Source organism: Martes martes (genome assembly GCF_963455335.1).
Source record: "Martes martes genome assembly, chromosome: 4".
Lineage (NCBI taxonomy): Eukaryota > Metazoa > Chordata > Mammalia > Carnivora > Mustelidae > Martes > Martes martes.
Genome location: NC_137891.1, coordinates 4456688 through 4471081, shown reverse-complemented (window position 1 = coordinate 4471081; position 14394 = coordinate 4456688). Strand labels below are relative to the sequence as shown.

The window sequence follows — 14394 nt, the reverse complement described above, 5'->3', positions numbered from 1 at the left end:
GCTGGTGTTGGTAAAATGATTAGGCTGACCTCCGGGGACCTCGGAAGGTCCCAGCATACATGAAGCCCAGCTCACGCCCCAGCAGGGGCCGCCCCCTCAAGGACATGGGCTCTGACCAGGAGGCTGCCTGCGGAGAGGGCGGTGGGAGCAGACGTACCCGCATGCCTTTGCTGCCGTCTCTCCCAGGGGGACCGGGCAGGCCCAGGGAACCCTAGGACAGAGAGAGAACACCGGTCAGTGCAGTGAGAAGAACATAAGAAACGCAGATTTTCAGGCTTCACTGGAGACCTGCGACTTTGGTCAGGGTCCAACTTTTAACAAGACCCGCAGGGGTCTGTATGCACCTGTCAGCCCCATGCCCCCTCCCCTGACTCATACGGTGGCCCTTCCTTGCTCTGGGCTCAGTGTCACACCTCAAAGCACGACCTTCTCAACCTGGGCCTGATGGACCCTGGGCCGGATTCCCCTTTTTTGGAGGGGGGTGTCCTGGGCACTCCAGGCACATCCGGCCCTACACGCTGGTAACACTCTCTAGTGGTGACAATCAAACACGTCTCCAGATACTGCCACATGTCCGCCGAGGCAAACTCGCCCCTGGCTGAGCACCCCTGGGCTAGAGCATGGGTCTAGAAGGATTTCTTAAGCTGGTGCACACTCCATTCTAGTGGATCACATGCAGAAGCCTGTGCTGGGCACACTCATGGGGCAATTCTGGGGAGGAAGGGGACATGGACCAGGCAGCTCCCACACTCATCCTGGCGAGGGCATGGGGGCCATCTAGACACAGGGACTCTGGGATCTCCGAGCTCCTGCCCGGCTCCAACACCATTCAATTCAAGTCAAAGGATTCTGCCAAGACCTTCAGCTCAGCCCCCCCACTCCAACAATTTCCTGTGGGACACTGAGCAAGTCAACGTCTCTTTCCAGGCTCTCCCATCTGTGAAATGAGGTTATTGGACATTCAAACACTTGTGTGGATTGATGAATCGGTAAGGAATATTAAGCAAACACTGTGAGCTGAATCACGTCTTTGGCTTCTACCACCTTAGGCAGTCCCCAAATAACCCCATAAGATGGGTCTTGTCATTTTCTCGAAGGCATGTCGTGCCTTGTACACTTCCAGGGTTCACCTATAAACAAAGACGCGTGCATGTCTGTACGCACGGACCGTGTGAGCGGCTGCTGTGGCTCCTGCACACGCAGGGAGATGTGCCTAGGCTTTCCTGCACCTCATCACAGGCAAAACCGAGTCCTGGTTACACCTGTGCCAAGGAGACCAGGCTGCCTATGGTGGGGCTTTGAAAGTGCTGGAAAGGAGAGTTATTTGCAGACTAAGAGGAGGAAAGACGAGACCTTCCCCAGTGGGCAAGCACGGTACTCAGAGGCAGTCTGGGGAGGGAGGAGACCTCCTCATTGGTTTTCAGGGACCTGTGGCTGTCCTCTGTTGGAGACATAGGGCAGGCCAGCAGGGTGATGATGATCCACGAGAGGAAGCGTTGTTCAATGTCAAGGGCCCGGGGTTTCCTCAGCGCCAGTGGGAGTCAGGTGCCTCCTGGGGGTCGAACCACCAGCAGCATCCTCGAGGGAAGAGCTGCCCTGACAGGCGATGTCCCAGCCACCACCTACACTACCACACAGCAGGGGTGAATCCCCGCCCTGTCACCCCGGTGCTGTTTTGGAATTCAAGGACCCAGAGATGAAGCGGGCACCCAGGACAGGCAGAAGTGATTTCTGAGTTCCTGAGCGCTGCCCAAACACCCATCCGCCTTGTCTCCTTAGCACTAAGAGTGGCAGAACTAGCAGCAACATTACAGTGATGTTAATAACCGCACAGATCAGATCCAGTGACCCCGACGAGGCCGCTCCGAGCAGCCCGTCCTCATGGAGCACGTTCCTTCCGGCAGCGCCTCTGGCTCGTCGTCCCAGGACGCTTCGACAAGAGGCAAGATTAACTTCATAGTTTATCAGACGCAAGTGTACAGATTCCATCATGTGTCCAACCTTGCAGGGTCTCTGCCCGGAAGGCCCACTCGGGGCCCCAGAATCTGCCTCTTAGCAGTGTTTGAACGCCCCGGTTCCCTGGGTGATCGCAGGCTGTGTCCTTATCCTCACTCTACCTGCAGCACCCGGGCACAGAGGGCTGGACTCTCGAGCCCATGCAGCTGCTGCCACGGCCGGGAGTGGGAAGGTTGAAGCAACAGAGCTTGCATGCCCAGCCCAGCACCCCCCCCCCTTCTCCAGAGACCCCGTTCCTCCCCCACAGCCTCCCATCCTGGGAAAGCAGCAGAGCTCTTTCAACAGCCTGCCCAGAGGCAGCGCCCCGCATCAGGCCAGGGTTCTGCTGGTCAGGAACAGGGCAGGGCTCAGCCCCCAGGTGCCCCGTCTCTCTCCAAGACCCATGGTTTATCCCCTGCCCCATCCTGTGCCCACGGTGTGAGCATATGCAGATGGCAGGGACCCCAGCCTTCTTAGCTCTTGCTTCTGTACAATTCTAGGGCTAAATTCAAGACTTCTCAAAAAGAGGGCCACGCGAGAAGAGTCAGGACCTCCTCCGAGGACACGCCCTTGATGGCGCTTCCCTCCACAACCAGGCCTATTGCGGGACGTGGTGCAGAGCTCCCCTATGTGGTAGTTACCCAGTTAAGACGGTGGGTCCTTGAAAGGCCAGTCTGTCCTCTGGCTGCTGCTGCTGAAGGCAGGGGAAGGAGTATCTTGATGGGCTCCTGCCTCAGGGATAAAGGGGGGAGGGCAGCAGGACATTGGCGCTCCCAGGACCATCTAATAAATGGGGCCAGGGAGGAGACCAAGACAATGCCAAAGGGAACTCCAGAGAGTTCCGGAACCTTCCCTTTGCCCAGTTGTCACGTTCCAGCCTTGTGGGCACTTCCCAATAGATGCCCGACACATATCTGGATGGATCTGTCTCATTCACTGGACGGGAACTCCAAGAGGTGGGGCCTCAGGGCTCCAGCACCTACCTCCCTGTCACCACTGCCTGCTCGGCACAGCACCCACAAGGGCTGTCTGTTTCAATCCCTCCCTGAGCCCTGTGGGCCCCGAAGGGAGACAGCAGGGAGGCCCTCCTCCTTTAAAGTTAGCCTTGCAGGTATGAACCCCTCAGGGACAGGTGTTGTAGTAAAACAGTGCCTCCGAAAGCTAGCCAAGTGTGGCTTCAAACCCTCCATCACTTAATACTAATGGCCAAGGCCTCATTAGTGAAATGCTCTAATACCCCGTCTCCCTCTGTAAATAGGGACCACACATCCGACAGTGGGTCGGGGTTTCCCGAGGACATAGGCAGCTTGGCAAACCGGTCTGAGGACTGGAGTCATGGGACCAGCAGCTGCTTCTGCTTTGTGATGGGTGTGCTACCCTTGCTTTGTAGCCTAAGAAACTGACCAGAGGCCTCTTCCGAGGCGCGTATTTCCTCTAAGAGGAGAGCATCAAGTTCGATCTTACTTTACATGGTTAGGCTAACCAAGCCAGCACTGCAAAATAGATCCTGAAAATTTCCACTTGCAAATCCTCATGAGATCCAGGCGTTTTTTAGATGGGTTCCTGTTCTTATGAAAATTGTCAACCTGACCCAAATGTTTCATGTTTTCGTGTCTCCTCAGCGTGGCCTCCCGGAACACCACCACATCCTGTGATGCACCTTCCAAAATCCCCTCGGTGGTGGGGGGGGGGCATTCACTGTCTGCTGCAGCTTTGCAAAGGGGGAGTTACAGCCCTGTCCTCCACACTCTGTCCCCTCAGGAAACCCACCCGCCCTCTCTGAGCCTCAGTTCATAGAGACCCATGCTGCTTTCAGATGGGAAGAAGGGTGTGGACATAATTAAGAAGCCAGTTGTTGGTGTAGTACAGGGAAGGACGAGCACGTTCTGCAGCCTGGGGGGTGGGTCAGCTAAAGGAGGAGTGTGGTGTTGCTCCGGGAATTGGTGAAGTCAGGCACAGAGGGATTCGTAAAGGGAAGAGGTATAGCTAAGGATCCACATAAAGTATAACAAAAGGAGGGAAGTGGAGGGAAGGAGGAAGAAGAAAGAGAGAAGGGAAGGCAAGGGAAGTAGAGGGGGAGAGGAGGGTCTGGACTATCAGGGAGCCTCTGCCAAGTGTTAGCCACGCAGAAAAAGTGACCTCCCTCCTGGGTCTCATCTCCTTCACCTGTGCAAAAGGTAACATGAGAAGAATGGTACCTCTGGCCCCAGGTGGTCAGTAAGATGCCTGGAGACCCTGCCTGGGGAAACGCTGCATATACAGGGAAACTCGAACAAGCATCAGGAACGGTTATTTTGGGTAAACTATCCAAAACCCCACTCTTCACTTGTAAAAAGGCAGTCACTCAGATCAAGAGGATGACAATAGATAATGTGTATGAAACCCATTATAGAACATGACCAGGGCTTGGGGAAGAGGGGCCTCCGCCGGCTCAGACTCAGGGTGTTGATGTCACGTCAAGGCGAACCTCTCTGCCTGCTCCTCCCCAGCCCGCTCCCCATACACACTGACTCTACGGTCTCACTGGGAGCCCCCAGGAGGGAAACATGAGGCAGCAGCTCTCCGCCCATGCCCACTTTCAGAACCTGAGCTCCGGGAATTATGGGGTGACCTCACTGGGCAAAATACAGATTTAAGGGAAAGCAGATATTTTTCCTGTTCTTTTGGTTAATCAGCTATCAGAGCTTTTTCTAAATGCTGACAGAGATGGCTTCATCCCTAGAGGTGCATGTTAGTATCCCTCTCAGTTCACCTGGAAGAGACAGAGGACTTCCTGCAGGGGGGGTCTGAGGGGTCCTCTGGGCAGCGGTCCCCAAAGCGTGGCTTCTGGACCAGCAGCATCAGCATCGGCATCCCCTGGGTCTTGTTAGGAAGGCAGACTCTCTGGCCCCCTCCCAGCCCCACAGAACCAGACGCTCTGGGGGTGGGGCCCAGCAAGCTGGCCTAATAAGCCCTACCCATGATTCAGATGCTGTCAAGTCTGGGAACCATGGCTCAGCACCGATAAATGCTGGCCGTGGGGTCAGAAAACATGAGCACAGCTCCTGGCTCGGCCACATGGAGAGAGCATCTCACTTGGCTCTTGGTCACACAGTTAATATGCTTGTAAAATGAGGGCAGCGGTATTTACCTCCAAGCTACATAGCAGGTGCACAAATCCTGGCAGACCACGGTCTTTATAAACACCAGGTACTGTTAATGTTCTCAGATGCTCTACAAATTATTCTACGTGAACCAAGGAAAGGAAAGGACAGCCCATACTGTAATCAGTCCACCTGGAGCACATTTTCCAATAACTCTCCAGGCTTCATGAGGCTTGCAGAGCTACAGAGGCACCCCCTCCGTGGGAGGTGGGAGCCCTGACATCTTGCAGCTGTTGGCCGCCCCTGGGGATAAGACTTCACCGATGCCCAGGATGCAGAAGACGTCATCTGGTGTTTAAAAAAAATGCAACACTATGTTGGTGTAATAATAATTATACTTAACATTTACGAGCACTTTTTACAAATATAAGTCATTTATTTTCATTAGCTCATTTTATCCTTACAGCAACCCTCTGAGACGAATAGTAGTACAATCGCCAATTTATAGACGAATAAAGTAAGGGCTAAGGGGTCGGGGAACTGCAGTGATACACAGCTGGCATGTGGCCAAGCGCAGTCTGAAGCCACCAATCTGTGTCCAGGGCCCACACCCTCAGCCTCCCCTCCCCCCGCCCCGTCCCGCTGTCCAGCAGCCCAGCATCTGCCCTTCCCACAACTACTCTCCTCCTCCAGTACAAAGCCCTTGGTCCTGTGACTGATCCACTCGGCTTGGCAAGTGCCTGAGTGTCAGACAGAGGTGGGGAAAGGTACAGACTTTCCTATTCTAGCTCTTTCTGGGGTTGTGAGATCCCATGAACCCAGAACTTCCCCAACATGCCCTTCAGCACCACGGACAGGGTCTACAGCGCCATGATTCTCAGTGCTTTGCCCCCAACCCCACAAGGCTACTTGAGGGCACACAAGCAGCTAAACTTATTTTCCACGAAACCCTTTAATTATTATAAAAATAGAAGGCCTTCAACCACAGTTATCCAACTCGATAACCATGAATAATGCACATTAACGCACAGGCTAAGAATAGGAAACGGGGCTGCTGATTAAGCCAGGCGTGAGCAAAGGGAAAGGGACCCAGAGCTAGAGGCAATGGCGTAAATATATCTTAGAAGTTTCACACATACAAACACGCACATGTGATTTATATTTTATGGCTCAGAAGCTCTACAATGCAGTCATGACATAAAATAAGTTGATTCCCACCAGGGACATGGTTTTGGAGGATCAAGGCTTCCCAGATACAAGCACTGATTTCAGGAAAGGGCAGAGAGCCAGCATTCGCCATGCAGTGGATAGGAGTGGGTCACTCTTGCTGCGGGCCTGCCCCAGACTCCCTAATGGTCTCCAGTTGGCTGATGCCAAAGTACACAGCCTGGCACATGGCAACACCTCAGTAAGATCAGTGAGATCTGTTACGATTCTGTCTACTCTGTGACTTTCCTTGAGACCAAGTCACCACATCGTTCCATATAAAATTGTCACAGGTTGGCCACTGAATTCTGCATGGCTCCTACTGCTAATGTCTCCACCCCACTCTCTCAGAGAGAATCAGCGACATAAACGTGCACCCACTGCCCCTTGCTGTACTGTACTTTTCACTTATACGAGAAACCCCTGATGTGTAGAAGCATCTTGTGGCTTCTGGAGACCTTTCTTGGGCCCGGTCTGGGAAAGAGGCACCAAGAAGAAAATCCCTATTTGGCAGGGCCCTCTCTCCTTCCCCCACCAATTCTGCAATCCATTCTCTAGACATGCCACGAAATCTCATCTCACAGTTTCAAATAAAGCCTGCTCTGGAAAGACACCCAAGAAAGAACTAGCTCAGGGGGGAAGGAGACCGCCTTTTGCCTTGGAGACAGCTCACAGCGTGTCTGCCATGTTGACATCAGAGTGGTGCCATTGTGAGAGCTGGTCTGACTGTCCCCTGCAGTGGGGCCCCAGGCACTACTGTGACTGCCTCACAGAGAGGGTCCTCGGTGAACTCAGACCAGGCTTGAATGGGAATGTCACTTCCAGCTCTTACCAGCTCTGCCCTACCGGCGGTGCAGCGGTCAGAGCGACTTTTTCCTGGACGTTCTTCTTCATCTTCTGGGTACCCCACTTTTGCCCTCAGGTGCAGACACGTAGCATTTATCAAACATCAGGGCTCATGTCACTCATTTTGCTGTCCCTCCCCAGGCCCCAGGAACCTTGCCTTCCCCTAAATGGGTAGCTGTTAGGATTTCTAACAAGCCCGAGCTATTATAAATTACGTTGTCCTCTTCTTATACAGCTTCTTACAGGGAAAACATCAATGTGTGTGTTTTCTAAATCTCAGTGGCTTTTCCAAGAAATGCGGAGAATGCCACCTTCCACCTGCCCTCACTGGAAGGAATGAATGAGAAGGTGCTCCTGGGACTGCCTGGCTCTGTGCACAAGAGTTCAAAGGTTCCTGGGTCAGGAGCATCCCTGGTATTTCAAGAGGCAGAGGGCAGCGGTGGATGGATAAGGAGGAGACCAGCCTCGGGGGGAGAAATACTGAGAGAAGGCCCCGGAAACACGAATCCAGAATCGGAAGGAGACATGCAGAGGAAGGGTCTCTGGGGGCTCCTCGCAGCAGCAGTTGCGATGTGTACTCCAGACATGTGGATTCCATGTGCCACGTAACATGTGGTGCTGAGCAGTGGTCAACAGGGAATTTGTCACAAGAGCAGCATTTGACAATCAAAGACAAATCCATGCACACCTACACGTTTCCAACAGGATGGTGAGTGTAAGCCGGAGGAGGACAGTTCCTTGGAACTGAGGAATTCCAGGCCCCCTGCCCCACAGCTGTTAGGGACTTTGTAGCAGGTGGGCCCCCAATGTCCCTCAAGCCAGCTGCCTTTCCTGAGAGGCTGGATGCTTCATGGTCCACGGCGATGTGGAGGAGCCTGCTTTGTCCCTGAGGGCATGTGTGCAGAACCTGCTGCTCTTCTCAGACCTGGGGACCAGGCTGCCTCTGCTGACCATCGGGAACCTGGTTTCCCAACAACCGATGGCCTTGGACTCTCCCCTCAGTTTCCCACGTGGCATCTTTAATTTTGTGATGACCCGCCGCATGAAAACTCTCCTACAAGAGGACTTGAGGACACGCAGGCTTGCTGCTCATGGCTCTGGTACCCTCTTCAGGGCATTCAGCTGAAGTTTCTAGAAGGCAGCATCTGGGCTACTTGTTGGACTCAGATTCCTCCTTTGCCACTTTGGTCCTGTCAGGTTTATGATCCAGGCAGGGATTGAAGAAAGCCGTAAAAGACAAGGAACGGATGTTTGTGTGACCTAAAGCTCTGTCTGCTACCACGCCAGCCAGCCTGATAAAATCCAGCCGAGTTCCCGGTACTCACTCGCGTATTTTTTCTGGCGCACCACACCGTGAAATCTGAGCACAAAATCCATATGAACTTTTATTTATTGCCATATGGATTTCGGTGAAAATGCTTAAGGAGGGACTTTCTGGTGGTGGTTGTTTTTGAGTTTCTTTGCTTCAACCAAATGCTGAGTGCTGAGTTGCTGACCCAAGCACGGCCTTACAGGACACTCTGCCCCAATTTCTTCTCCTGTGGGTCTCAGCTGCCCTTGCTAGCTATAGGGCATAATCTGGGCTGATGAGGGGCTGGGGATCTCTCTCCCTGTGCTGTCCCCTACTGTGCTCCATTCCAGGGAATGGAGCCTCCCCATCCTGGTCCGGGCCAGTCCTGCCTGAGGCCCCTCCCCACCCCAGCCCCACTCTCGTTGTAATATTAACACCAGCTGCTGCTCATAAAGAGGACAACGGCAGCAGGCAATGCGCCGTGTCGTGTATCTGAGCAGCTGGAGAGGCTGCAGGCGTGATCATTCAGCAATATCACTTACAAGGATCCATTTAAATAGGCCCACCCTCTGAACATCACCTCACCCAGCTCCAACTGGCTCATTGCACCGCAGCAAGATGGCGGCAGGGATGTCAAGGCTCCCTTTTCACAGCTGTGGTCCCAGGGGAAAGAACACCTGTCTCTGGGCTTCGAAGCAAAAGTGCTGAATTTGTTTCATTTGAGTTAACTTGGATAACATGCTTGAACTGGTCACCGTGCTCACAGAAGCCATGCCCGGATGCCTGGCACCTGATTCTTGCTAATGTTTGCCCAACTCATTATTTAGCAGGTGGCCACAAAGCCTCTCCTGGACACCCTCATTGAACCTCACGTCCGCCTGAGGGGAGCTCATGGTTTGTTCTAGCATCTTCCATGCACAGTCGAGGAAACTTAGGCACCAACAACTGTGGAGAACCCTCCTTATCCACCAGGGTTATGCCGTAGGAGTGGGGCCACGCCAGGAGCCCAAAGCCCGACCCTCAGCTAGTGCCATGTTCTGCCTTCTGGACCCACTGGCCGTCCTGTCACCCTGTGCTCTGCAGGCTCCTGTGCTGGGAGACAGGGCACTTTCCTCCAAAATCACACCGCTTTGGGACTTCCTGCATAAACATCTGTGAAGATCCTATGCTTAAAATGATTTTCATTATATTAAGATTAAGACTTAGTCTTTGGTTAAATGTTCACAGATGTTGTAGAACTGGGAAGAGTAATTAACAAGACCTATGAAACACCCCAAATCCCGCTACCCCAGAATGTGGTTTGCCCTGCGCACGTGCCCTTTGATGCGTGAGCACATAGGGCTGCCTATATGCTGTATCTCATTTGCATTATGTTGCACGCCTAGCTCCCTGTCGCAAGGTGTTCCAAATTTTCACTCGTGCCCATCTGGTTGCTGTAATGCGATGTTCCATTAGGTTGTTCCCATTTCTCCTTGCTGTTGCAGTTGTCAAGTGTTCTTATAAAAAACAGAATCAGCTCGTGGTAATTTTGTTTCTGCTTCTATTTCTCCCTTCATATGAATTATGCTCATGATACTTTCCTAGACACTTTTTGTTGTTGTTTCATTTCTCAGCACCTCCTGCAGTAGAGCACTGAGTATCCTAGGAAACCCTCAGTGGGCTCTGCTGATGGGACCGTCCTCCACTCCTCCATCCCCGGAGGCCCAGCCAGGGTCCTCTGTGTGCCTAGCAGTGTGGGGGATGGAGACCACAACCTGGCTCATTTAGGGACCAGTAAGAAGGACCACACTCTGGATGGTATGACGACATTCGAGCACACCTCCTCCCCAGAACTGGTGAATGAGCCTCTGGATGGGGGCCCAGCCTGGGTTTTAAAGCTCTGCAAACCCACCACCTGCTCTCACGTACTGAGTACTTGAATGCTACCTATTACAGAAACACATGTCCCTCTTGCATGGATTTTAGCAGGATCTTCTAGCAGAAAAAGGATAAGAAATGCAAGGGGCAGAGTTTTACACACGCTTGTCAAGTGCCAGGGACGAAGCCAGGTACTTTGTGATCAACCTCTTATAATCCACGTTCGACCCTCGGCATTCATGTTCCCATTCTACAGATGAGAAGCTGAGGCCCTCAGAGAGACACCAGCCACCGCAGAGCTGTGATCCAAACCGTGTCTGCCCAGCTCCTCAAATCAGCTTCCGTATTTGAGCACAAACCCGAGGCTTCCTCTTCCCTCCTTCCCTTCCTCCCAGATGCTAAATCTGCGAGGAAAAGAGGACAGACAACCCCTGCCGAGAGAAACCGGCGCAGACGTGCAGGCTTGCAGACACCAGAGGGCGCTGTGGGCCCAGGAACGGGACCAAACCCCCAGGCTCCAGGCTTCCTTCCCGGAGGCACTGGTCCCCAGAGCAGAAGGACCTTCAGGATGCACCGAGAGGAAGCTCACCGGAAACTCACATTTTGGACTTGTTTCTGTTGTTTCTAAATCTTTTTCTGCCTGTGGGGTTCACGATCCAGCTAATGCTACGGCCTTCATCTCCAGAGCATCCACACCGGTGCAGTGCCCACCCAAAGGAACCCCCATGCCAGCATCTCAGTGTGCTGGTCAGTCTTCTCTGCAGGGGAGAACCAAGGGCAGAGGCACAGAGGTCGTGTCCCCTCCCTGCTCCCTCGGACTCCACCGGAAATGGTCCCTACCCGCCCCGGGGCATGGGTATACACCTCATCGCCACCACCAAGCCAGCTGCAAAGGAACTGAAAAGTATGGGTGTAAGAGAAACAGAGCGTCACCAGCGAGCGAGCTCCCTGGCCGGGCCCTGTGTCAAACCCTTCACGCACCTTCTCTCCTTGAACCCCCCTCTGACCTTACGTGGTAGAACCATCGTCTTTCTCCTTCCCCCTTTTATAGAAAAGGAAACTGAGGCTCAGAGTCGCCCAAGGACAGACATGTGGTTAACACAAGGTGGAGCCAGATTCCGAAGCTGGGTCTGCCCCATGGCCATCAGTGACCTCTCCTGGGTCGAGCTGGCCCTCAGCCTTGGGCAGCAGAGGGCCGAGACCCACTCATCCCTCCGCTCATTTGGCAACCTCGTACGTAATGCCAGCTGCGTCCCGGATGCTCGGGAGGGCCACCCTCCCTTCCTCTACTTTTATGGCCCCAGTGCCTGGGCTGTGGGCAGCATCCCCTAAAAAGCTGCCCCCCTTAGCCTGATTTCATATTTATTAAAACACCAGGGGAGATTGGCCCCAAGGACCCCACGATGAATATGGGAACCAGAGAGGAGGTTAGCTTCCAAGACAAGGAGCAGAAGCACCCCAGAAACATGGCAGCACCACACAATGGTCTTGGGCATCTGATGCGGAGCCGAGGAGAGTCAGGAGGCCAAGAGCTCCAGTCACTGTTCAGCTGTGTGACCTGGGGCCAGTCACCGACCTTCTCTGAGAGCCAGTTTCCTTAGCTGCTGGGGAAGGGGGGCTTCAGTTAGCCTCGCAGCCTCCCTTCCTTGAGTAATAACCAGAGTTTGTGCTTCTCATCATCCGACTAGCTTGTGACCTTGGGCTGGTCACTTGACCTCCAAGCTTTGTTCTCCCCATCTGTGAAATGGGCATAAGTCACTGCCCCTGTAAAGTGCTGGCTTCATCAGGAGACATAAAGTACAGGGCACATCAGCCCTCATGGAGGGCAACACACATCATCACAGTGGTTCATTACACACCAGAAACATAAGACACACAACCACAATCAGAGAAATACAATTCCTGGGCCCACCGGGCTCTAGTCCATCTGATCCCCTCACAATACAACTGCTCTGGAGAGAATATTCAAGTGGAGAAGCCAGTTTTTTTGGGCCCTGTACAAGTGCATTAGTCACCCATGGCCCTCTCTGCCCTGTGGACTTTATCAGTCGCCTTGACCAGCCCCCGTCCCCAGCCTCACCTCCTCCCCGAGGGTTGGGGGAGCAGGAGACTCCAAGTTATGAAGAGAGCTCCAAGGGCTCAGGCTGGGGTGGGCTGATCACCAAGTCTCAGAGCTGCCGCCTGCAAGGGCCTTTATGCATCATCTCGTCCCACCCCCTCGTTTTTACAGATGAGGAAGCAGAGGCCCAGAGAGGGAGGTGACTCACCCTGCATCACACAGCTAATATGCGGCAGAATCTAGACTCAGACTTTGCTAAAAATGTTCAGATGCAAGAGAATGTCAACCAAGGACAGAGCCAGAAGTGTGAGAGTCTGCTCAGCTGTCCTTCTGTCCTGCTGGCCCTGAGGATGGGATGGGGTCTCCCCAGCTGCCACCATGACCCAGCAGGTCCCGCCTGTGGGCCTGCAGGCAGGGATGTGGGCCCTAGGGAGAGGCTAGCAGCCACCAGGGGAACACAGCTGCCCATTTTGAGCTACACCAGAACAGACAAGTCTGAGATGCACCTGCTGCTCCTGTTCCTTCCTGCTGAACACCCACGCAGGAGGACAGCTCAGCCATCAGAGGACAGGCTGGTCCAGGAGACACACAGCAGTTCAGCCAGCAAGCACCACCCAGACCCAGCACCCTGACTTCAAGGACAGCCCCAACCCTGACAGGAACATCTATCTGGCGGTCCTGCTAAAACCTGTGCTCCAGGCCCATGGGGACCTAGCAAGCCAGCAACACTAGATAAAGGTAGTTGCTAAACTTGAGCACCTAGCCTCTAGGTGTCATCCTTTTAAGTCACATGGGAACCATGGATGGTGGCCACCACTAGCCCCGTCTGAGGGGTCGGCAGACCCAGCTTGGAAAACTGATGACAATGTCACACTGTGCCGTGTGTGCCTCCCGCAGCCTCTCAGACTGCTGTGTATCCTCGTGTAGGAGTTAATCTGTGTGTGTGTGCATGTGTGTGCACATCTGGGCTTCCAGTAGGGACAAAAGAGAAGTTCACCATGGAATCAGTGAAGACACAGAGAAGTAGAGAAGAAAATACATACCCTCAACACGGCCATCCGGCCTAACAAAGGGTCTCCACTTCCAGAATCAATCTCTTTCTGTCTCTTGCTTGTGTACACACACACACACACACACACAAGTGCACACACACACAACTGGGGTCATACTGTATAGATATTTTTCCAGGTGCTTGAAAAATTAACCACTATTTTCATTTCCTAGGTCATTAATCATTCGTCTAAATGTGGGTTTTGCCTCTCTGAGAGCCGCTGTATCATTGAGCTGCACGAGACCGCACTTGGGCCCCCTGCCCGCCCCACAGCACGTGGCTGCTTCCAGTCTGACTTCCGGATGACACGGAGTGAAACCCGTGGTAGTCACGTCTGTGCAGCCTTGCTTTAGCTCCGTGGAGCAAATCTCTGGAGTGAAAGTACACTGTGAGAGGGGACCTGCAGGGAGAGAATGGGCTGGCCACGGGAAAGCCGTTTCTATGGTAATGGAACAGTGGCACCAGCTCACACAGCCGGCCCCATGCGAGGGGTGGAGAAGCCACCAGGCTCCACTGGCACTGCATTCTGATGAGGTCCTAGTGCAGATGCCCAAGAGTCCTGGTGCTGTCTCTCCCCGGACATGCAAAGTACATTTTTAATTGCTAGTGGGAATGAAAAACAGCATTTTTAGTGACACCTTGGTTTTTCTTTCTCCTCACAGACTAACCACTTAAGAAAGCTTTCCTCCTCGGAAGGAAGCCCCAGGTCCTAGGATCTGTCAGGCTTGTCCTTCTTCTGATGAAGGTAAAAGAAGGTACAATATTCGTATTCGGGGAGAACACGTACAAGCGGGCCTGCCTCCTGTTTCCTCTGCGGCTCTGTCCGCCTCCTCTTCCTGCTCCTGATCATCTCCCCTCAGAACTTCTGCAAATCTCCCTGCGAGTCCTCAAATGCCTCTGGTCTCTCCCCTTCACGCCCATCTGGCATAGCACACTCAAATGTTCCCACCATGTCTGACCACACACAGAACCTTCAGCGTCTTCCCAAACTGCACACGAGGCCTGA

General features: G+C 53.5%; 1 protein-coding gene across 1 annotated transcript in view; it reads right to left on the bottom strand.

Moving 5' to 3' along the window:
- The window catches only part of COL22A1 (collagen type XXII alpha 1 chain), a gene marked incomplete at its 5' end in the record, with an annotated part of 228133 nt that overhangs the window by 155655 nt on the left and 58084 nt on the right, over nt 1–14394 (bottom strand). The window contains one exon of the mRNA XM_080800193.1: nt 158–211. Coding sequence (XP_080656319.1) covers nt 158–211 — 54 coding nt within the window. The remainder of the gene's footprint in view (nt 1–157; nt 212–14394) is intronic.